Source organism: Schistocerca nitens, chromosome 1 (assembly GCF_023898315.1).
Source record: "Schistocerca nitens isolate TAMUIC-IGC-003100 chromosome 1, iqSchNite1.1, whole genome shotgun sequence".
Classification (NCBI taxonomy): Eukaryota; Metazoa; Arthropoda; class Insecta; order Orthoptera; family Acrididae; genus Schistocerca; species Schistocerca nitens.
The window spans coordinates 1,297,787,252-1,297,811,189 of NC_064614.1; the positions used below are offsets into that span (position 1 = coordinate 1,297,787,252).

The 23,938-nt window shown below is 45.9% G+C and overlaps 1 protein-coding gene across 1 annotated transcript in view; it reads right to left on the reverse strand.

Moving 5' to 3' along the window:
- Positions 1-23,938, reverse strand: part of LOC126234270 (uncharacterized) — a 178,796-nt gene that overhangs the window by 41,313 nt on the left and 113,545 nt on the right. Inside the window, exons 12-15 of the mRNA XM_049942965.1 lie at positions 3,410-3,518; positions 3,287-3,317; positions 3,154-3,237; positions 553-743 (exon numbers count right to left, since the gene is read on the reverse strand). Coding sequence (XP_049798922.1) covers positions 553-743; positions 3,154-3,237; positions 3,287-3,317; positions 3,410-3,518 — 415 coding nt within the window. The remainder of the gene's footprint in view (positions 1-552; positions 744-3,153; positions 3,238-3,286; positions 3,318-3,409; positions 3,519-23,938) is intronic.

Here is a 23,938-nt window from a genome sequence, read left to right on the forward strand (position 1 = left end):
CTTCAAGACAATTCTCAGCGACGTTCCGCTGGGCAATGAAGACGCTCCTGCAGCGTTTTCGATTGGAAGTGCTTGATCACCCACAATACAGCGCTTAATTCGCTCTCTCTGATGTTCATCTCTGCTCACATGAACCACACTGGCTACGAAGACAACATTTTGGCACAAACAACGATAGGCAGACCAGCGTAGAGAATTGGCCGAAAGTACAGGCGGCTGCTTTCTGTGACGAGGACAGTGGAAAGTTTGAACAATAGCGCGACAAATTTCTAAGTCTGAGCGGCGACTATTTAGAGAGGTAGCTGGAAGGTGTGACTAACAGTTGCGAATAAAAAATTTTTTCAGTTTCACAGTGGTTTCCATTTCGCGACCGATCGGACCTTTCTTTCCGAACAGCCCTCGTAACTAAATACATACAAAGATACGGTAGAAAGGGTAGCTTGCAGCAGTGTGGATTATATGAACCACGCGGCAACTCTTTTTCTTCTCTCGGCTGTGGCGTCAGGCCGCTGCGCTTCGCACAAACGAGGCTCGGCGGCTGCTCCTCCTTACCGTAGAGGTACTTCTCGAAGGCGCGGAAGGTGAAGGGTCCGTGGAAGCCCTTGAGGCCGACGATGAGGCCGGCGCGGCGGTAGTCGTCGACGAGCCTCTTGACGAGCACATGCTCGTTGGCGCGGCCCGCGCGGATCTGGAGCCTCTTGAGCTCCAGCAGCTGCTGGAAGATGCGCCGCTCCATGTGGTACCTGCGACAGCGTTAGTCGGCGACCCGGCTCTAACGGCAGCGTCTCAGCAGCACCGCAGACTCTGTCTCAAAATAGCTGTATTCTCAAGTTTTCCCTGTGCAAGGTGGAGAACCACATGGTCGGTCGCGAGCACAGGCTCCGCAGAAATCTATCCGAAAGGGAGCAAGATTTTAAAATTGTCTATTTTGGTATAATCCGTTCGGTGAGTTTAAGAATGTGTCATGCCTCAAGAATAGTATGTCACAGAATGTACTTAAATTTCATTGTATAGTCTGGGATTGATTGTTATCGGCACGTCACATTTGTCAAAGGTAGATTGCTTTGACACCTAAAAGATAAGCACATTACATTAGCATATGCAAACTAGACGTTGTTATACTGTTAATAGGAAAATGGATGCTACCATTTTTATTTTACGATCTAAAATGACATCTTCATATGGTTAAATCCACCGAGTTGCCAAATGAAGATAGACAGTATTCACTACAGAAGTTTTTATTGATACACCACAAAAAATCAGACTGATCGAGAAAATGCTGTTGGATATCAACAAAAATAGCCATAAAAATGACACAAATTGATAGACCTCATAGTGGAGAAACAGAAGATGAACAGGGGTAGGAAAATGTTTCGTTAAAAAGGCATGAAATGAATTCCATGTTGTGTCTCTTGGTTATGTAATTTACCTCAACGTGCATTTTTACTGACATTATTGTTTACAGTTGGTCATGCCATTTTTTTGTCTGATTTGCATTTGTTCCGTTTCAGTGTAACTACCATCCCAACATATCATAACTGTGTATTCTGTGTCTGAAATGACGCACATGCACTACATCTACGGCCTGGCAGATGGGAATGCGGATTCAGTACGTCAACTTTATGGCTGAACGTAACTCCGGTAGGTAGTTACCAGTGCAGGAACGTTTGTACGACACCATCAATGCTTGTGAGACACAAGTTCATTTGCGAAGGAAATTTCAGATGAAGACCACGCGATGTACGAATGCGTGAGCTTGAAGAATGTGTTCTTCTTCCTGTGGGTGGAGATCTAGCAGCTAGTACAAGGAGAATACCTGAAGGGAAGGCCTCAGTGACATGTGGATGTGAAACAGTTAGTGTGGAAACTTATGTACTCGTATCGCCTTCAACAGGTGCAAGGATTAAATGAGGCGACGCATGTTAAGACAGCGTGCTGCGTTTCTGCGTTTCTTAGCATGTACCTGATTCACTGATGAGGCTGGCTTTTTACATCATCGGTAGGGATTTTCAATTATCATAGCAATCGCGACTGGGCTCATGAAAACCTTCGTGAATTGCGACAAGACAGATATAAACAGAGGTTCAGCCTCAAAGTGTGGTGTGGAATCGTTAATGATCATCTAACTGGCCTCTATGTCTTTCCTCGACTTCTTACTGGATAAACGAATCTGCTGTTTCTCAGAGATGGCTTGTTTCATTTAGTTGATTGTGTATCTCTAGAAGTCAGCCAACGAATGTGGTTTACGCACAATGATGCTCCACCTCACAATACGTGGATATTTTTCCAGTATGTCGATAATCAATTTCCAAAGAGACTACTACAACAAAATTTGGCTCAGGAACAGCAGGCTTCATGAGTATCAGCACTGTGGGGTTTATAACATCGTTGCTCCAACAGGAGTGGAGATATGGGCAAAACATGTTTTCCTCACCCCTGGTGTATAGGCTGCCCTATGCAACAGTCATGTTCTGTTGGAACAGTATCAGCCTGTGCAACCAACTTGCTTTGCAGGGCAACCTACGTGTCAGGGTCGAGAAATGGCCCTGATTTATAGGCTGTCCCTCATAGCAGGCATGTTTTGCTGGAGTAGTGTCAGCCTGATTTATCGACCAGCTTTACACCTGTATGCCAGGGGCAAATAAATGATTTTGAAGCACCTGATATGTTGTGTGCCCTCATGGTAGGCAGATTGTGGGAGTAGTACCTACCTCCTTTATTGAACTGTATTGCAGTGGCTACATGTGACAATGAGCATGGCAGGGGATAATTTGAGATGAGTAGAGGAGCAGATGATCAAACTGAGGGGGAGAGCAAATGGACAAGGGAGGAGGGGGAGATTCATGAAACAGGTGGAATGTGTAGAGGAATAGTGGGCAAGTAGCAGAGGAGGAGGGAGAGGTGGAGATGGAAAAGGGAGGTGCCGGAGCATATGCTCAGCATGAGGGGGGTGAAGATATGGTCAGAGAGAGGGGTAGAGGAAATGGACAAAGAGACAGGGAGGAGGGGATAGGTAGAGGTGAACAGACAAACAGAAGGAGGAAATGTGTTCGGTATATGTGTCGACAGCATATGTGGGCGAAGGCTAGTAATAATATTACACTATTGTTATCATTAGCGAACTGCGTTCTGTAAAGCGTGGCGTGCACTCACTTGCGCATGCTGTTCTGCACGGCCTGCGTGACGGAGACGGTGCTGAGGGGCGGCCGGCCGTCCTGCCTGCAGGGCCGCGGCACCCTGCCGCCCCCGCCGCCCCCGCCGCCCCCGTCGCTGCCCCCGGCCTCACCCGGCTGCTCGTGCTCCCGCCGCGGCGACGGCTCAAACCCAGAGTCGGGCTGCGCGCTGGAGCGGCTGCGCGTGGTCGTCGTGGACGCCTCCTCCTCCTCCTCCTCCTCCTCCTCCTCCTCGCCCTCTTCCTCACCCTCCTCCCACTTCTGCACGCCGTCCTCGACCTCCAGTTCCTCTTGTTCTCGGCCCTCGTCTCCTTCCGACTCCCCGCCGCTTTCCTCCTGGCTCTCCTGTGTGAGAAAGACGCTGACGAAATGGATACGAAATGCCTCGCCACATACTAGAAAACTGATTTTTCACAGCGAATCAGGTATCAAACATACAGAAGATCCGGAGAACTAAATTACTGTTAACTGACTCCTTACTGATGCAATTTCAGAAACTACGAAATATCAACTAATCATCACTCCAATAATTAAGTTTAGCTTCCAGTGCTATTCTAGAAGCGCACTTCTCGAAGCACGTGACGATGACCGTATCTCACCCTCCCGCCCCCTCCCCCCCCTCTCATCCACTGCTGCGGAAATGCCTTACCTAGAAGGGCAGAAGTGAAATTTTCTCAATTTTCCAAGAATCGTGAAGACAGTGGCTGCACGTTCATTGAGGGCAGATCCTAAAGAACTAATTTTTTCCCCAGGTGTATTTACGACTACCTATGGATTCTAAAAAAGAATCAGTTGCTGCTTGTAGGTGAGCGAGAACGTTAATCTCAGGGCTTGTGAATCGGGCGACTGTGGGAAGTGACTCAAGATTCATGGAGTGAGTTGGTGTCGTGATTGGAGACAACAGACGTTCCACTGGCACGTCAGATTTCATCAGCTGTCCTGGAGCACAGCAGTGTATGACAGTGAAACATGGACTGTGGGAATACCGGAACAGAACGGAAACGAAGCATTTGTGATGTGGTGCTACAGACGAATGTTGAAAATTAGGTGGTCTGATAAGGTAAGGAATGAGGAGGTTCTGCGCAGAATCGGAGAGGAAAGGAACTGTGGAAAACACTGACAAGGAGAAGAGACAGAATGATAGGACATTTGTTAAGACACCAAGGAATGACTTCCATGTTACTAGAGGGAGTTGATGCATGAAACAGTCGTCATCCCTGGCTGCAGATTTCTACATTGAGATACGCAAAAACTGATAACCTCACTACGATAATCGTATCGATAACGGAAGGTGTTATGTAAGAAGCTAGCAGAAGATACATTACTGTTGTTTACGTTTGTTTTTCGTTGTACGTCGTACCGGGACATTTTATATGCGTCACTCCTACAGGTATACAGCAGCTGAGTTGAGTTACGTTATTAGTAATTGCTAAAAATATTCAATGGATTTAAGGAAAGTGCATTGATTTGAGATTGGCATCCAAGCAAATTAACACATTATCGTCACATTTACACGGCTTGTCAAAAATGCACTGAATGTCTTCTCAACCATTTAGAACGTATCGCAAACATTCTTACGTTCTTGGTATTTCTTTTTCAGTTTTTTATACGCAGTACATTTAGTCATTGTATTTTTGAAGTTTGTTTAGGTTTACGTGGCTTTGTATTACGTGCTGATTCATTGATTTCTACATTAACGAAATGAAACAAAAGATTGGAAAAGAGAGAGAGAGAGAGACGGAGAGAGAGAGAGAGAGAGAGTGATAGAGAGAGAAGGAAGGGAAGGCGAAACTGCTATTCATTAACTGGATCCAAACACCGTAACTGGCCCACTGACACTAATATCATCACCGATTTGCCCATACTTCAAATAGGACGACTACTTAGCAGTTTTGCGGGACAAGTGTGTGCATTATACTCTATTACATTGATTTCCACTGCACTCGATGCATCTCTTCATACTCGAAAATGATCCCAAACGTTTTCTGGCACCTTCGTCGAGTCACGCCAGTACTATCACTTCCTCTCGTCCTCTGATCGGTTCAACAGTTCCGAAGAGAAATCAAATTCAAACGGGGCAGGGTTACAGCTGTTGAAGGCAATCAAGAACTTCGCAACCTATTGCATCGTAACAGTCTGCGGAAAATTTCGACCAATATACTAGAATGTTCTTATTAGGAAAGGACCAACAGTCGACCTTCGTCGCGTGGTTTTAAGGACACATTTACAGTCAGACCGGGAGTTATGCGATAGTACTTAAGACTGTAGGATAGGTAAATGTGGCGTATGGGAAAATTTAGAATATCTTTTGAGAAAAGAGCAGAAGCTGTTAGAACATCGAAAGTTCATTTATAAAGCCTGTACTAATGGCAGTCTGGAAGTTGAATGAACAGTGTGGAAGTGTTATTTAAGAGTGATAAAATTGAAGACAGTATTATGGAAAGGGAAGGGCTAAGTGAGTGAACATGATATGAGTAATGTGATACTGCGAGAATAATTTGTCACAGGATTGAAAGACATAAGTCGAAACAAGATACCTCTTGTGGACATGATTCCCTCACAGTTATTAAGATTTTTAGGAGAACGGACAATGATGATACGGAAGGCACATGAGAAACACCGTCATATTTGAAGTAGAACATTACAATTCCTATACGAGTACTAAGGAGATGCTGGAAGGTGAGACTACTACCGGAACATCAGTTTAATAAGTCACGGTTGCAAAATACAGGGACCAGTTGGTTACAGAAGAACGGAGGCCAGGAGAACCAAACCTCGGGGAGGACCAGAATGGATTTAAGAAGATATGTGCGAACTTGTGAGGCAAAATTGACCCTACGACTTTTCTGACAAGAGAACGTCACCAACTTGAACTCATATTTTAAGGAGAAAAAACCCTTGCAAGATATCAGCCGCGTCAATCGAACCCGAGGGAAAATTTGGACCATAATTTTGATTCAAGATAGCAAAACGAAAGCAGTAATTATAAATTTCACGTTCAAGGAACCATTCGCACAGGAGAACATACCGTCACTTGAAACTTCCTGGCAGATTAAAACGGTGTGCCGGACCGAGACTCGAACTCGGGACCTTTGCCTTTCACGGGCAAGTGCTCTACCAACTTTTTTTAAATTTTTTCTTTTTTTCTTTTTTAGATTTTTTAAAATTTTAAGTGCTCTACCAACTTTTTTTATTGTGGGAATTATTATTTATTTATTTATTTTTATTTACTGTGTTTAATACATTCTTAATGTGGTTTTACTTTATACCACAACAAAAATAAATGTATCTAGCACCGCATCGTGATCTGAGTAAAGAAAACAATATCTCGGCACGTTCCTACACCGAGGTAATGTAAATGGGGAAAACGAAAAAAAAAAAAAAATGCTTCATATAGGATGCAGAAGGGTGTGTCGCTACTCTCCGTACGCTTCATCATGCAGGTACGTCTTCACGTATATGATGTTATTCCAGCGAGAATAGAACTTAGTCTTGTCAGCTCACTCAATGGGTATCTTCTCCTACCTGTGGATGATCCAGCTGCGTGGAGGGTCGCGTAGGGCACTCCCTAAGTAACTAGAAAAATACTGTCTGTATTTTGGGTTCCGTACGATCTTGCAATGACGTTCTTGTAGGTAGTTCCAAAAGTCGAATACATCTTTAGGTCCATCGTGAAATAAGTAGTGTACCGCATGCGCACGGATCCACGTGACAGCGTTGGTCTTGGCGCGCGGGAAGTACTGTTGATCCGGAAATAGTAGAAACCGAGGTGTAATGTGTTCCGGAGTCAATCGTAGAAAATACGACAAAATTTGTCGCACCAAGCGCCATACGTCTTCTGCCGCGCCACATGTGAGACGGTGTTCGTCCGTGTCTGGTATCCCGCAGTCTACGCAGAGAGGCGATTCCGCCATGTTGATCTTGTGGAGGCGTGATCGGGTGATCTGTTTACCATTGACTGTGATGTACCATGTGGATCGGACGGATGTGTCCAGTGTAACCGCGTGAATCGTCTTCCACACCACCTTCCAATTAACCTGAGGGCTTTTGGTCTCCACGATGTTTGGTGGGCGCCTCTGCTGTAGGACATGATATATATCCCGCGCCGACGCCTGTTTCGTCGGTGGTACTGCGATACGGACATAGCTGTGTTCAATGTAAAAGTTCCCGAAGTAGTAGAAGGGTGGGGGTATGTCTTGGGTCGTCAGTGGGGGCATAAGGGAGGGCGGAGCTAAGGACTCCATCAGCAAACCTGTCAAACTTTCCGGGTGGTGGCGCCACAGCTTGATGTGTGAGCTGACATATAGGGCCACAGCTCTGTCGTGGACATGGACTAGACCAAGACCTCCCCTTTCTGGGGGAAGGGTCAGTGACTCATAACTGACTTTGAAGAGCATGCCTGTACTGACGTAGGCTCCGAATGCCGCTAATAGACCTCGAGCCATCAGTAACGGTATTGGAAGAACACGCGCTATGTGTGGAAGGCGCGATGCGAGGTAAACATTGACGAAGTGTGTCCTTTGGAGGATGTCGAGGGTCCGCAGACGAAGGTTGAAGATCTGGACCCGAATTTGTTGTAATAAGCGGTGATAGTTGAGAGCCGCAGTGCGCCGTATGTCGTCGTGAAACTCTATTCCGAGACATTTGATAGTGCCACGAAGCTGTAGGGGTTCGACACACGCTGGGGTCAACCCGTCTCCTATGGCCATGGCGACCGATTTGGCGACGTTGAGACAGCTTCCGGAAGCCACACCGTACGTGGTAATCCATTCTAGTGCTCTGTTGACATCGTCGCGATTGCGGAACACGAGAACCAGGTCGTCTGCATATGCTGTACAGCGAAATGTGACGTCACGTAGGGTAAGACCGGTGAGGCGTTGACGGAGACCACAGAGGAGCGGTTCCAGTGCCAGAGCATATAGTAACGTCGACAAGGGGCACCCTTGACGCACGGAACTGAAAATCGGGAGGGACTGCGAGAGACTCCCGTTAACGAGCACTTTGGAAGTCGCCCCTCGGAGGAGGCGAACCACGACGTCTGTGAATTGCTGTGGCTACTGCATGTGCTGGAGAACGGACGTTAGGTACGCGTGATCCACTCTATCAAAAGCTTGGCTAAAATCTAGTGATGCCAGCGCTCCCGGGATGTGGCGTGCCCTGGCTAGGGCTATTAAGTCACGGTATCGACACAGTGCTGTGTGGATGTTGTTGATACCCCCTAGGGAAGTCTGATCTGGCGAGATGACGTAAGGTAGGATCGGTCGTAGACGGTTTGCTAATAGTCTGGTGAATATCTTCGTGTCGCAGTTGACGAGTGTTAGCGGGCGGTAATCTTGTATTCGAGCCCCACCTTTAGGTTTGTGAACCGGTATAATTATTCCTTCTACGAAGGTCGCAGGGAGCGGCACCGCGGGGGACGTAAGCTGCCGACAGATGTCTGTTAACTTGGGAGCCAGTAAATACTGGAAAGTTCTATAAAACTCCACAGGGAGCCCGTCGGGGCCAGGAGACTTATTCGCCGCTCCTTTACCAATGGCGTCGATAACTTCGTCTTCCGTAATGTCGTTCAATAATTCAGTTTGTAAATCCTGTAGGACAGTGCCGTAAACCAGTTGTGAGACTGCTGTCACCGTCGTCGGGTCGGAACATTGAGCAGAATAAAGTCGTGCGTAATGGTCGAAGAAGGCTGCAGCAATATCGCGTTGTGTGGTGTGATGACGGCCGTCCTCAGTGGTGATGGCATGTATCAGCGCCCGTCTTCGCAGTGTACGTTCTCGGATGACGTGGTACATGGTGGGTCGTTCCGTTGCGAGTCTGTCTCGTGTTCGCGCTCGGACGATCGTCCCTTCGAGGTGTCGGCGCATATGGGCTACGATCTGTGCTTTCGCACGCTGAACTGTCAACTGTCGTTCCGGCGTGGGTGGCAAAGAGGAGCATTCGCGAAGGACGGTGAAATAAAAATCAAGGGTCTGCCGCCTCCAAGCAGCAGTCTCACGACCATATGTAATAAAGGTTCGCCGTAGGGCCGGCTTGGCGCAGGTTAACCACCAACTAATCGACGTAGGGTACGTTGGGAGGCGGCGGACGCACAAACTCCACGTGTCTTCGATGGCGCGTCGACAATCCGGAGAAGCGAGATGAGCAAGGTTTAATTTCCAGGGATGTCGGCTGCGCCACACCCGTTGGCGACGAAGGGTGACGGCACCGATGTAGGCCTCGTGATCAGAAAAGGCTACTGGCCACACCTCCGCGTCACTCACCGTTGCCGCGAGAGAACGAGAGACGTAAATCCTATCGATGCGACTAGACGAGTGACTCGTGAAATGGGTGTATCCCGGTCTATTTCCTCGGACATGTTCCCATGTATCTACCAGATGGAGATCGCCGATGAGTGTCCCAAGTTCGGGGCACGGTGAATGGCGTGGCAGCTGATCTTTAGGTGCTTGGGTGCAATTGAAATCGCCCCCTAATATCAAGTCATCGTGCCTGCCCTGAAAAAGCGGTGCTATTCCTTCTGCGTAGAAGAGCGATCGGTCACGACGGCGAGTCGTTCCGGAAGGGGCGTACACATTGATAAACCGGACGCCTTGCACCGTTACGGCCATTCCTCTAGCGTCGGGGAGATAACGGACCTCGTCCGCTTCGAGGCCCTCTCTGAGGAGAATTGCGACTCCACTGTTAGTTGGTGAGGCGTGGGACACATGAGCCGTATAACCATACATACCCCGGAAATAGGCGACGAAGACTTCTTGGAGAAAGACAATGTCAACGTCTGCTGCATTGAGCATGTCTTGGAGCAGCGACAACTTCGTACATGTCCGAATGGTGTTAATGTTGATGGTCGTTAAGCGATAGGTCTGTAGATCGTCTCCTGCGGTGGGGGCCGCCGTCAGCGTCGCCGTAAAAGGTGGGCCTGTGATCTGCCGGCCGTGTCCGCGCCGTCATCTGTTGCTACTCGGGAGGGGCCGAGGTGTGGGAGGACAGACCCCTCTCCTCATCCACCACAACGGCCGTAGAATCGTCTTCAATGTCAACCGCCCAAGGTCCGTAAGTTAACGGTGGCTGCGGTAGAGCACTTGTGGGCTGAGTGACTAAGGGTGAATCCGCAGTTGTTTCCGGTTGTGTACCAACGGCGGGCGCTGTGCTGGCCATCCGTTTGCCCGACAGAGCGGAATCGGGTTTGTTAAAATCAGACAAAGTGACAGGTGAGGGCGATCTCGTGTCATCCATTTTCCTCGTCGTTTCGTCGGCCGTCCGGTCGTCAACTGGAGAAGACGTCCGCTGGAGGCAATCGTCTGAGGGTGTGCGACGTCGCTTTTTATGTTTTCTCGGTGACCTTTGTTTGCGGACGTGGGTTTCTGTGTCCGAAAGAGTTTGTGGTTCCCGTATAGCATCCCCCTCAGGGAGAAAGGCAGAGGTCGGTACAACCCTAGCGTCGAGTTCCATTCTCTCGTCCGAATCGTCATGTGGAGTCGATGGGCGGCGTTCTTCAACCTCTGCAGACACCATAATGGGGTTGGTCAATCCAGGACCGGCGACAGGTGCGCATTCTAACGCTTCCTGTCTTCCGGGGGGGTTGTCGTCTGTCATGACGGTCGATCGTGTCACCTCTGCGTAATTGAGGGGGAGGGCCGTGAGCGTAGGAGGTGGTGTCGTGTCATGCAATGGAAGTTGTGTAACCCGACGTTGAATACACGCCGATCGCACATGACCCTCCTGGCCGCAACCAAAACGAGGTTGTCCGTCGTACATTACTATTGCTCGACAGCCACCTATGACTAAGTAGGACGGCACATGTTTGTTTAATTCAATTTTCACTTGTCGGACGCCGTTGAGGACCTGGTACGTCTCGAAGGTGTTCCATTTTTCGGCCACGTGGCTAATCACCGTCCCATAAGGGCGGAAAGCTGAGGTAACGACGTCCGGTGGTACTTCGAAAGGGAGTTCGAAGACTCTTAGTGTGCGTAATCCTAGTCCAGCCTGGTCAACAGTAACCTCTCCGATGTGACCATCGGAGTGTTTGAACTTGCGAGTGTTCGCGCATCTGTTCACAACTGCGTGTCATAACTCGTCATCGACCACCTTGACGTAAACGACGCTACTTGTGATGGATAGGTGGATACCGTTGATGTGCTGTGTTGGTATTTGAACTTCGTCACGGATGAATCGTTCTACTTCAAAGGCTCGAGCTCGTGCGTAGTCGGGCTGGAAGCTGATCTTGATGGTAGCTTTTCTGTACGAATGAGCCATGCCGACTCAGTATAAACGGACGCGAGTATTAGCTGCGGCGAGGAAGTGAACGAACTGCGCGCGCTCGCGACTCTGCGGACGGGACGTAAACAAGACGTCCTCGGCGCTCAGAGGCCGAAAGCAGACTTACCAACTGAGCTACCCAAGCACGACTCACGGCCCGTCCTCACAGCTATACTTCTGCCAGTACCTCGTCTCCTACCTTCCAAACTTCACAGAAGCTCTCCTGCGAACCTTGCAGAACTGGCACTCCTGGAAGAAAGGATACTGCGCAGACATGGGGCGTCTGCTGGTGCGCCGGCTAGGCGCCGAGCCAAGCGGGTTGCGTAACCAGCCGGCTAGGCGCCCAGGAGTGCCGGTTCTGCAAGGTTCGCAGGAGAGCTTCTGTGAAGTTTGGAAGGTAGGAGACGAGGTACTGGCAGAAGTAAAGCTGTGAGGACGGGGCGTGAGTCGTGCTTGGGTAGCTCACCTGGTAGAGCACTTGCCCGCGAAAGGCAAAGGTCCCGAGTTCGAGTCTCGGTCCGGCACACAGTTTTAATCTGCCAGGAAGTTTCATATCAGCGCACACTCCGCTGTAGAGTGAAAATTTCATTCTATATACCGTCACTTGACTATCGGACAGACGCCAATATGGACGACATAGCAATAAGCATACCTGGCGTAGAGAAACAACTAAAAGATTTGAAAGCACGAAAATCATCAGATCCGGATGGAATTTCAGTTCGATTTTACGAAGAGTACTCTATGGCATTGGCCCCTTACCTAGCTCGCATTTGTCGTGAATCTCTCGGTCAGCACAAAGTCTCAAACGAGTGCAAAACAGCGGAGGTACCTCCAGTGTATAAGAAGGGTAAGAGAACGTATCCGCAAAATTACACGCTAATATTCCTAACTTCTATTTTTTGTAGAATCCTTGAATATTGTCATTCCAGTATAATAAATTCTATTCGGACTGAGAAGCTTATGTCCACGAATGAGCATGATGTCAGAAAGCGTCGCTCGTGCGGAACTCATTTTGCCCTTTTCTCACACGATATACTGAGGACGTTTTTGAGAAAGGGCAACAGGCAGACTCCATATTTCTATATTTCCGGAAGGTATTTAGCATGGTGCCCCACAGCAGGCTGTTCACGAAAGTACGAACATAAGGAATAAGGTCACAGGTATGTGAGTGGTTCGAAGACTTCTTAAATAATGGAACCCAGTATGCTGTCTTCGACGGTGAGTGTCCATCAGAGACAAGGGTATCGTCAGGAGCGCCCCGGGGAAGTGTGATAGGCTGATTTGGCGGACAGAGTGGGTAGCGATCTGCGGTTGTTTGCTGGTGATGGCATGGTGTGCGGTAAGGTGTCGAAGTTGAGTGACTCTAGGAAGATACAAGACAACTAAGATCTCCAGTTCGTGTGATAAATGGCAGCTAGTCCCAAATGTGGAAAAATGTAAGTTAATACTGGACTGTTGATGACTGGAAACATGTTGCGTGGTCGGACGAGTCAGTTTACAAATTGTATCGAGCGGATGAACGTGTACGGGTATGGACACAACCTCATGAATCCATGGACCCTCCATATCAGCAGGGGGCAGTTCAAGATGGTGGAGGCTCTTTAATGGTGTAGGGCGTGTTTAGTTAGAGTGATATGGGACCACTGAGACGTCTAGATACGGCTCTGACAGGTGACAAGTATGTAAGCATCCTGTCTCATCACCTGCATTCATTCATGTCCTTTGTGCACTCCGACGGACTTGGAAAATTCCAGCAGAACAATGCGACACCCATCACGTCCAGAATTGCTACAGAGTGGCTCCAGGAACATTCTTTTGACTCTAAACACTTCCGCTGGCCACCAGACTCCCCAGACTCGAACATATTGAGGATATCTGGGATGCCTTGCAACGTGCTGGTCAGAAGAGATCGCCACCCCTTCGAACTATTACGGATTTATGGACAGCCCTGTAGGATTCATGGTGTCAGTTCCCTCCAGCACTACTTCTGTCATTAGTCGAGTCCATGCCACGGCGTGTTGCGGCACCTTCGCGTGCTCGCGGGGGCCCTGCACGATATTAGGCAGGTGTACCAGCTTCTTTGGCTCTTCCTCGCTGTATTTGCGTGTGGCCCAGGAAAGGATATGACAGGTAGTGGTACAGGATACCCTGCGCCACGCACCGTACGGTGGATTGCGGAGTCTCTGTGTAGATGTAGATGTAGACTGTAAGCAGTTATGAACTTCTGGAAGTACAGCTTTTAAACCTGCGCGCTTACAATTTTTTTGTCATTCGTTGCCGCCCCACTGCTGTTACTTTGGCTGTCAGAGAGCTCGATTTGCAAGCTCCAGCTGGTGCCACGGATGTCTTTGCTTCGAACATTTTTATGTTGCGATTCACACAAATGCAGTGTAGTGTAGCGCTGTTTAATTATTGACATCGCTGTGGTACGTTATCATCTTTGGATTTTGAAGCTAGCAATGTAAAAGTGAAGTATATTTGTAGCAGATGCGCCATTCTTCAACCGTGATTAAATTGTAAATCGAAGATCACTAACTTCATTTTATAATAAATCTTCACTCGCTCCTGTTTATTTATTTTGATTTTGGGGCGTGTATGTAGCTGCAGCATTTCAGTATTAGAATATTCTTAATATTGAATGTGCATGAGGGTGACATATTATGAACTCGTATTATTTGCTATGTTTCGGACAGAGGGACATGTGTTGTGGAACAAGATTTTAAAACTCGCTGGGCAGATGAGTCCAGCTCTCTCCTCCACTGCCCTCGTCTTCAGCATCATGCGAATACGAGTGCTCTGGTTGTCACCACGACGTACCGCACATCGCGGCCGGGTATCAGGCGGCTGCTGTGGGGCGGAACGAGTGACAAACTACCTGTGCGCGCGAAAGCTTCAAACCTGTCCTTTCGGAAGGTCGTAACTGCGCACTCTAACAATTACGCCCCAAATTTCCACGCTGTGTCGATTGCTGGAGTCGATATCATGCAGATGTGCCTTTTTGTCATTAAAATACGACGTCAAGTTGGTGACATTTCCTCATTAGACGACTTAGAAGATATGTTGAACGGGAAGGATGACAGTATCATGGAAACAAGTTATAAGACGAATGTCAAGAAATATAAAACAAAGTTATTGGAGTGTAGTTGAAATGAAGCTGGTGATATTGAGCCAATTAGCTTAGCAAATGAGACAGAGCAGTAGGCGAGTTTTGCTATCTAGGAACCATAGCAACTAAGGAGGGCCGAAGTAAAGAGGAGATATAAAATGCTGACTTCCAATAGAAAGAGACGTTTTTCTTAAAAAGAGAAGTATGTTAACTTCGAAATTAAACTTAAACGTTGGGAAGAATCTTCTGAAAGTATTTGTCGGGACTGTAGCCTTGTTTGCGAGGAAACATGAACGGCAAACAGTGCAGGCGTGAAGAGAATAGAAGCTTTTGAAATGTAGTGTTCCTAAAGAATGAGGAATATATCAGATAACCAATCGAATGGGCGAGAAGAGAGCTTTAAAGCAGTACTTGATCAAAAGAACGGATAGGTGGGCATGCAGCAGGTCAAGGGTTCGACACTGGGTCGAGGCATGTTTGATTTTATTTGCCAGTTTCATTCGGCCATATAATACTGTTAGCATAGACCGTTTCTTAAGCCACATGTATCCGATATTTACATAGCACACGTTTGGAAATTATTTGCAAAGCATGTTGTTAGCCCTATTGGTCAGGTAAGGCCTTAACGAAATGTGGTGCACTTGAACGTGGCAAGAATAATAGTTGGTACTAATCGATGCGACCATAGTGGTAGGGTACACAGAAAACAGGCTTGGAATTTAGTAGGTGCAGTGGCGTGAAACAATTAGCGAACAAAGACATGCAAGAGGCTGACCAATGAAAATGGCTCTACATCCTACTTCTGTGTTCGTAGTATGTAACTGCAAATGTTTTGCAGCAGACCCACTGTAATAGTTGTATGACGATCAACACGCCATACACCGTATCACGGAGACTACATGTAGCAAATAAAAACAAATACGCATCGATCCAGAATCGAACCCTTGACTTCCTGCATGTTAACCCAAAACGCTACCCACTGCACCACCTGCACAGCGCTACTAACGTACGCTGAGAGAGTAGTTACGGCTCGTGTGATTACCGCGTTGTCAGATTGCCAAGTCCTGTTACTGCCGAAAATATCTGCAGGACGAAAACAGACACCGCACATTCACGTACCTCGATGGGCAATGAATCCACCACCTTCAGAGACGGATTTACAATCAAGAGTGAATCACAAAGTATGGACAGGGACTGCGGATAGGTGGCACTAGGTGAGAATGTTGCTCGTCCGGGAGACGTACAGAAATACTTCGCGCTGCCGCTCTCAGCCCTGTGTTCCGGTGGCGCAGGGGTGTGCGTCACTGTCTAATAAGCAGTGGGTCGTGGGTTCCAGTCCTGGCGTGGCACACATTTTCACGCGTAGCCACTGAGTCACATAAAATCCCGATGCAGCTGACGTCAACAGTTTCTTTCCTTTCAGTCCCCTGCACCTTTAGTTTACATTATGTCTCATTGTGTTTCCCTAAATACGAGAATGTTGGATTATTTTGTGTACTGTCACTCCCTGTTGTCTTATGGAATTATATTCCAGAGAAGTGTACCTGAAATAAATATACGGCCAGTAAAAATATATTGTCTGAAATACACAACTGTATATCTTGAGAAACCTTTTAATGAGCTTGGAATCCTTACAATTATTTCCCAATACGTTTAGTCATTAATTGTTTTCGCACTTGAGATATATTGGTTTCAGCTCTACTGTGATATACACCATCACAATGAAAGACAAAAGAATAATTTTCATGTAGACTTTGCCTCGTTGTCTACACTTCAGAATGAAGATACATACTCCCATCTAACATAAGGAAGGAAACTGGAAATCCTACTTGGTTTATAAAAAAAGTAAAAACATACCTCGTGAGCCACTGTTTCTACAAATCAGCAGTTATGTAGATTCATAGATTGAAACTTTCTCTGAATTATATGGGAAGTAGCAGCGTTTGTTGTAAAGCAGCGTGACAAGTATTGGCGTCTGTAAATAGGGCTCACTTTACAGATGTAGATGACTGTTTTCACACCAGTGTGATGAACAAATTTAGGAATCAGTAGTAGGCAAACAGAAACTGCTCAGTATTACTGACGAGGCTGCAGCTTATTCAAACTAGCACTTTTCTCCTAATTTAGTTGATTAAATGTAGCTAGTACAACCATGGATAGCATTAAGCACTGCAGTGATAGTTTATTATCGCTAATACAGTATACAGATTATGTTACTACGATTTGTCTGTTTTTTGTTAATGAATACCTTGGCTCATTGCAGAGTATTTAGCTCTTTGATACTCCTGCGTTAAACTTGGAACGGATATTTCGAATGAGTGTTTCTGTACGGCAATAATATTCATAGAATGGTATATTAATGGGCAAGAAATTTTTATTTCATTTTCAGGAAAATTTAAGACCCACACGATTGTCTGAGTCTTACAGCGATACTTGTAAAAGCAAAATTTTTTTTGTTTTTGTTTTTTGTTTTGTTTTTGGATATTAAGCTTCACACATCTAGTTCTTGTCCTCTTCTAGCAATGAAATTGCTTACGGCAATGAGCGGAGTACATACCATCAACAGTAGGCCAGTGTTCGTACTGTGTAGCTTCTTATGATCACACGGTGTATTTATTGATTTGAATAGATTGTTTGGTGTGTCTTCATCAGATACACTTAATCACGTCAACTTTGGATTCCTCTAATACTAAAATTTGCTCATTAGTAGCGCTAAAAATAAAAAAGAAACTAACGCACTTTGACAGTAAAATAAATAAATATGACAACCTATTCCGTAATCTGCTGCGAATCTGAGTAGTTTGGTTTCACTTAATGCGAGAGCGCCAGCTGATACTTCTGTCGGTTACTTCGGTTATATGAAAGTTTTCACTCAGTCTGTGGGTTTGATGCGCTTCATTTACATACTTTTTCCGTAATCGTGGGGGGTTTTTACGTACGATGTGGCGTGGCGCCGCCGCCCGGCGTTGCCAGAGCCAGGGCAGCAGCGGGCGCGAGGAGGTGGCGTGATGACCGGCGCGAGCGCAGCGCCAGCCACCTCCTCGCGCCGGCTGCTGCCCTGTCCCTCTCAGCACAGAGACGCGGGCCGACGCAGTACGCAGCCACCTCCTGCTGTTTCCAGAGCCAGGGTAGCAGCCGGCGCGAGGAGGTGGCGTGACAGCCGGCGCGAGCGCGCCACCTCCTCGCAGCGGCTGCTATCCTGTCCCTCTCAGCGGGCCGACGCACAAGCTTTTTTTTATTAATTTTTGCAGTAAAACAGAATGCAAACTGTCGGCGCAAAAGCTGGACAATGTACCTTTCTTCTTCTTCACGTAGCCCTAAGAGATTGTCTAAGTTGCTTGCTCAACTTATTAGTTACACATTGCACAATTTCAAATCACAGCAGCAATCTATTTGTCAGTTTTAAATGGTGAAGAGAATAATTAGTCTTTCATTACATAATTAAATGAATATGTACATTTCTTATGTCAACTCCGGTGTACCCACTGAAATATCTCTGCGTGCGCCTGAGAGTCGGGCTCCCATCTGGGGTATGTCATGTGTACCACAGCTTTACTTCACTTAGGGAAAAAGTACTAAAGACTGTTTTCTCTCCCCTCGAAGAATAACTGGATAGCTCGCTGAGGTAAACACAAAGAAATTGCAACAGACATTGGCTACAATTGGGCATTGGTGTAAAATCAACGGGAAGAGTTAAAAAGTTGTGCTACTCTGAGATTGTAACCCAGGTCTCCTGCTTAGGAGGCCAAAGCTCTGATCACCAAGCCAGCAGCCGGTCATTGCAACACTGTGGGCTAGCCTAGCACGCCATCTATCAGACCCAAATTCTCAACTTATCCACACACCACTAATGCAGTGCCCCTTGGACATTATCCTCATTCTTTGGGGATATGTTCGAAAGAAAAGACACCAACCACAGGGTGTCATTTTAACTGAAGACACTGAAACACCTCCAAAAGTAGACATCGGATCAAAAAAAGTTATCATTCCAGTTTGTGTCAGAGGCGGGGATATACTCGACCCCCCCCCCCTCCTACCCCCATCCCATGCGTGGGTTGCGGGGGAAACTTTGAAATCATCACTGGGAACCCCGTTTTTTTATTGCAGATTACAATTCTACGGCAAAATCTACACATGTTTAGTCTGAAAGATTTCTTCGTTTCGTCACATGTGGTGCTCTCATCAGAGGAACAGAAAAGGGTACACAATCGTAATTTACGACATGCTACTTCTCAGTGAACCTTGAATATCCAGTGGCATGTGGGATGTCATATCCATGCTGTGAGGCCAAGATATTTCAGTATTTCATAACTTCAAACTGGAAACCCCAGTCGGAACATTGTATTCCTCTGACATATCGAACGGGGGACTACTCTACACGCTACATGGCCGTGGCTCGACGCGAACACTGTTTTTCCAATTAGAGTAAGTGTTCAAACGTGGAACAGTCAGCTTTAATACTTAGTGATCCGCTTTCCAAATGACTGTACACAGGACAGAGGCATATCTGCGGGCATGTCAGCACAAGCATTTCTGATGCGGTTGATCATGTTTTTGCGGTCTTTTCGCACTTGCTGGTACACCTTACCTTTTATATATCCCCACAGAAATAAATCCGGCGACATCAAATCCGGCGACATCAAATCCGGCGACCTAGCACGCCAATCAATAGGCCATATGCCACGGTTCAACTGCGGAATGCGCTGGGCAACCATCATGCTGAAAGCACATACATTATCGAACAGCCAGGGCAACATCCTGCAATAGTACTAGTACTTCCTGTTGCGTCCATACAACGTGCTGTCGTAAAATATGAACAAATGAGTTTGTTCCCCACGATGCCACACCATACGTTAACTGACCAAGGATGTCGATGGTCAACTTGCTGTAACCAGAGGGAACTGTCTGCACTCCAGCAATGCATGTTATGCCAGTTAACGCTACCACAGTTAGTAAATGTTGACTCATCGGAAAATAGTACCTCGGCAAAGAACGTGGATGTCGTTTGCATTTGTTGACATGCCTAATCACAAAACACTACACAGTTATGGAAATCGGCGCTACTTATGACGCTGTAGTGCTGTGGCAATACTACTTACGGACATATCGGAATTGTGGTGTAATTTCTGGCCGCTTATCGGTGGGCTGCGGTGCACTGCTGCTAGTACAGCTATTTCATTAGCTTCTCCTGCAACACGTTTGCTTCGTTTCCTTTTGCCAGTCCGTAAGCCGGCATCAGACATAAAGCGTTCACAACCTTGTTTTTGAGCGAACGACAGCGAGCTTTCTCTGGAAGACTCCCAGCATGCAAGGCAACACCAGCCTCAACATTTCTCCTACATTCTCCATAAATCACGATCACTTCAATTTTAAAATTCTGTGGTTCCAACATTCGTTGTCCAGCTGCACGTTCGTTCTCCAAATGATACCAGCACAGGAGTCAACGACACGGGGCAATAATATGACGCTACAACACAAATAAACCACACACACACATTTGTGCGTACCAGATTCGAAAGGATTGAGATCTACGGGACATGATGAGTGAATGAAAATAAATGAACAACGATGTGGGAAAACTCTGAGCACAAATCGGTCCGAGGGCTGCCTGAGTAGTGCTTGAAGGTAAACGGCTGACTATAATCATCGTGCAGAGTTATGGAGTGAGGATTCAAGGCTGATTGATACTCTTCCGAAAAAAGTCATCCAGAGAGTCTAGAGTGTGAACTTAATTCTCCCAGTCGGTGCAAAAGGTGCCTTTGTCTGAGTGGTTGACACAATTTTTTATTTATTTGTGAATTCATTTTTATATCCATCGTAACTGGTATTCCGATGTTGTGCTGCAAGACTGTACTCATGCACAAATTTGTGATTGGCAGTTCTTAAGAAAACACCGCCTACGTTTGCTTTCTCCGCAGAGTATGGTGTGTAACGGGTTGGTAAGTACAGAGTTCAGAAGGTTACAAACGTTCTTGCAAGGGACTCCTTTTACGACTTGAGAGGTTGTCATTCATACCAGACAGTTCCACACGCATCTGACAGATCGATACCTTTTGGGAGTAATTTTCTAAAATAAAACAAACGTTGGGTTTAATGACCTGTCGATGATGAAAATCCACGGAGACGAATAGGGTGCTAAGCACAGTACCTGCTCACAACATCTTCTGTCAGGTTGAAACGTAGCGCTGTACTGCCACCAGGATGACTCTATCAAGGAGTTTTCACGCTGTACTCTGCAGTGACAACGGCCACCAGTGGTCTGAAGCACGCCCGCTCTGTCTGCCAGTTTAACTGCAATTATCTTGGCTCTTCTGATACCTGATGGCAGTTCTTCCGTACATAACCCATTGTATCTGCGTTTCTGGGCCACCGCGTGCAACCTCAGAGCACGTAATAATCTACGTGGTCTGGGGTGCCCAAAGTCACATAGTAACTTGATCTGGTACAATTAGTTCAAAGAAGAGTTCACCGAATTCCGCAACACTTCTGTAAGGGGCAGTTAAACGAAAACATGACAGACGAAAAACAGTAAATAAAGTATTATTATTTCAGATGTTAACGCCATAACTCTTAACATATTCATCCCACTGCGAGACAAGACGGTCAAGCCATCAACGAAAACTGTTTTCGGTTGCCTACGGAACCAAAACTATAGCCACTCGTTCATCTCTTCTATCAAAGCAAGTCGACGCCCACGAATGTCTCCAAGGCTGCAAAAATAAGGAAATAGCAATGGAAAGATGGAGACTGTATGGAGGATGCGTAAGGGATTCCCAGCGAAGCTTCGGCAGCGTAATCGAAATAACATCACCAACATGTGGGCCCTGAAGAAAGACAGCAGTCATTTGCTTCAGACGAAGAGGTGCGCGCCTGGGTACAATCGTGGTTTCTTAGGCAATGGCAAACAGTTTTCCATGGAGGCATTCACCGTCTTGTCTCGAAGTAGGATAACTTATTAACAGTTATGACGATTACTTTTGAAATAATAAACAGTTTACTTACTTTTTTGCATATGTCTCGCTTTCATTTGAGTTTTGGTAGTATTTGGAGTGCCCTATATTGCAGTGATAGTGAAAGAAGTTACCAGCTTCACGATAAATTCTCTCATTTTTGTTTTTTGAAATGAGATAGATACGGTTTCCTTTCCTAAGCCGTGGATTGCCTCTGCGCAGTTTAGAGACTTTCAGCAGGTCACTCAGAACAGAATCGCCAGAAATGGAAATGGTCTTATTGTTAGGTAACTCAGCCGGACCTTCTCCCAGTTTTCAAATCAGCTTACAATCCTTCCTGAGATGTAGCGTCCCGTCTATGAAAAGACCATCAGATTCGGTAAGTAGTGGAAAGAAAATTAGCTATGTCCTTTTCAAAGGAACCATTCTAACGCTTTTGGAAAACCACTCGAAACCTAACTCTGAGTGGTTTGAATTCTGCTATCCCGATTTATAGTTTTTTCGAAATTATCTAATAGACTGATGGCCTCGCGCTGAAAATAAAAATTATTGGCAGCTTATGTAACTTCAGGGACGAAATTTAGGTAAAATAAAGCCATATGTGTAATGTTTTCAGTTGAGTCAAGCCCTTAAAGTAGCGAACCGAAATCTACTTTCCGGATGCCCCAATGGCTGGTGGCAGCTGATCTGATTAAAACGATGAGGAGACAATGAGATATTAGCTTTGATCGACGTTGGCTCGTGGGAAACCATGCAGTACGTGACACCCTACATTTTCCATATTTGTAGCTGTCTACAAGCGTAGGACATAAATCAGAGATATTCTGACTTCTCTACATTAGCGAGTTAAAAGTACCTTTACTTTTATGATCATAATGTTATTTAGTTCGAAAAAATTTACGATAGTTTCCATATCACCACATGCAGCAGATAAACTTAAAATAAAAGTATCTCATATTCTTAGTTGCTGGCAGCTCTTGAATCCCGTTCTGCGTGAAGGGAATCGGACTTCGGTGGATATTAATCAAGATTTTACCTGTAGTCCCGTTGTCGTCGCTTACTTCTTGGCACGAAACATCCGGTCAGGCTCTGCCCTTTGCCGATGCTAAAACTTAAGGCTATAGAAGTTCATTTAAGTCGTGATTCGACGTATATGTAGTTAAAAAGTAGAAAACTGTTATATGATCACCTCGTTTATTAGAAGAACGACAACTGCTTTTTCACAACGTCACTATGTCGCCTAGCACATACACATGTGCCGGCCTGCTCAATACTCAGATTGTAAGAGACAGAGAGATACATTTCCAAGAATCTTTATTTGTTCATGAAACAAAATGAGCGAGAAATTCCTAAACCTGTAATATTAATATCGTAACTGAACGCTGCTCTTTGACAAATTCATATTAAATGAAAGTTGTCAATAATAGCAAATAGCTGCCTGATCTGAACTGGTGCACGAGGAAACAATAAAAATAATTTGATGTTAATGCAAAACTAACAAACACAAGTAATGACATTGTAACAAATATAACGTATAAATTGAAATTAATGCGCTAAATATTACAGCCATTTTAATGAAAGGTTGTTGACAGAGAGGAAGACGCTTATAGCCATTAATATTAAAGTGAACTGGAAAAAATAATAAAGATTTGGGATTAACAGTTAGAATAAAAAATTGAGTCAGTAGTACTAGGAAGGAAATTAAGTGTCTGTAAACTCTCTTAACTTCTGCAGACGATTTTTCAATTCATTGGAAAATATAACAGAAGTTATCTTTAGAGAGAGTCGAGAATGAAATTGGTCTTAGAATTACAACCGAACAACTAAAATGCTATAAAAACACATGGATTTACATAAAGAATATGGAAAGAAGTAGTGAAAATCCATACAAAAATGGGATTAGAAAGATCTGCAATAACTGCACGTATTAGTAAAATGGAAAGAACATATAACAAGATGCAAAACATCCACAGCAAGAAATACATCTCCAGAAACATAAATCTAAAGTACTGTATTACCACACTAAAGCAAGAACACTGTACACGTATTAGTGATAGAGAGAGCTGATATATTCAAAAACGAACGTGAAAAAAATAGGGTATAGCACAAACTGAAGGTTCTCATAAAATTTTTAAAAATGTACCAACCGAATTAATAAAAAACTAAACTTCGACCGAACAGGCCATGAAGACCTTACGGTACCGACCGACAGCCGTATCATTCTTAGTCTACAGGCGTCAGTGGATGCGGATATTGAGGGGCATGTGGTCAGCACACCGCTCTCCCGGCCGTATGTCAGTTTACGAGACCGGAGCCGCTACTTCTCAATCACATAGCTCCTCAGTTTGCCTCACGAGAGCTGAGTGCACCCCGCTTGCCAACAGCGCTCGACAGACTGGATGGTCACCCACCTAAGTGTTAGCCCACACTGACAGCGCTTAACTTCGGTGATCTGA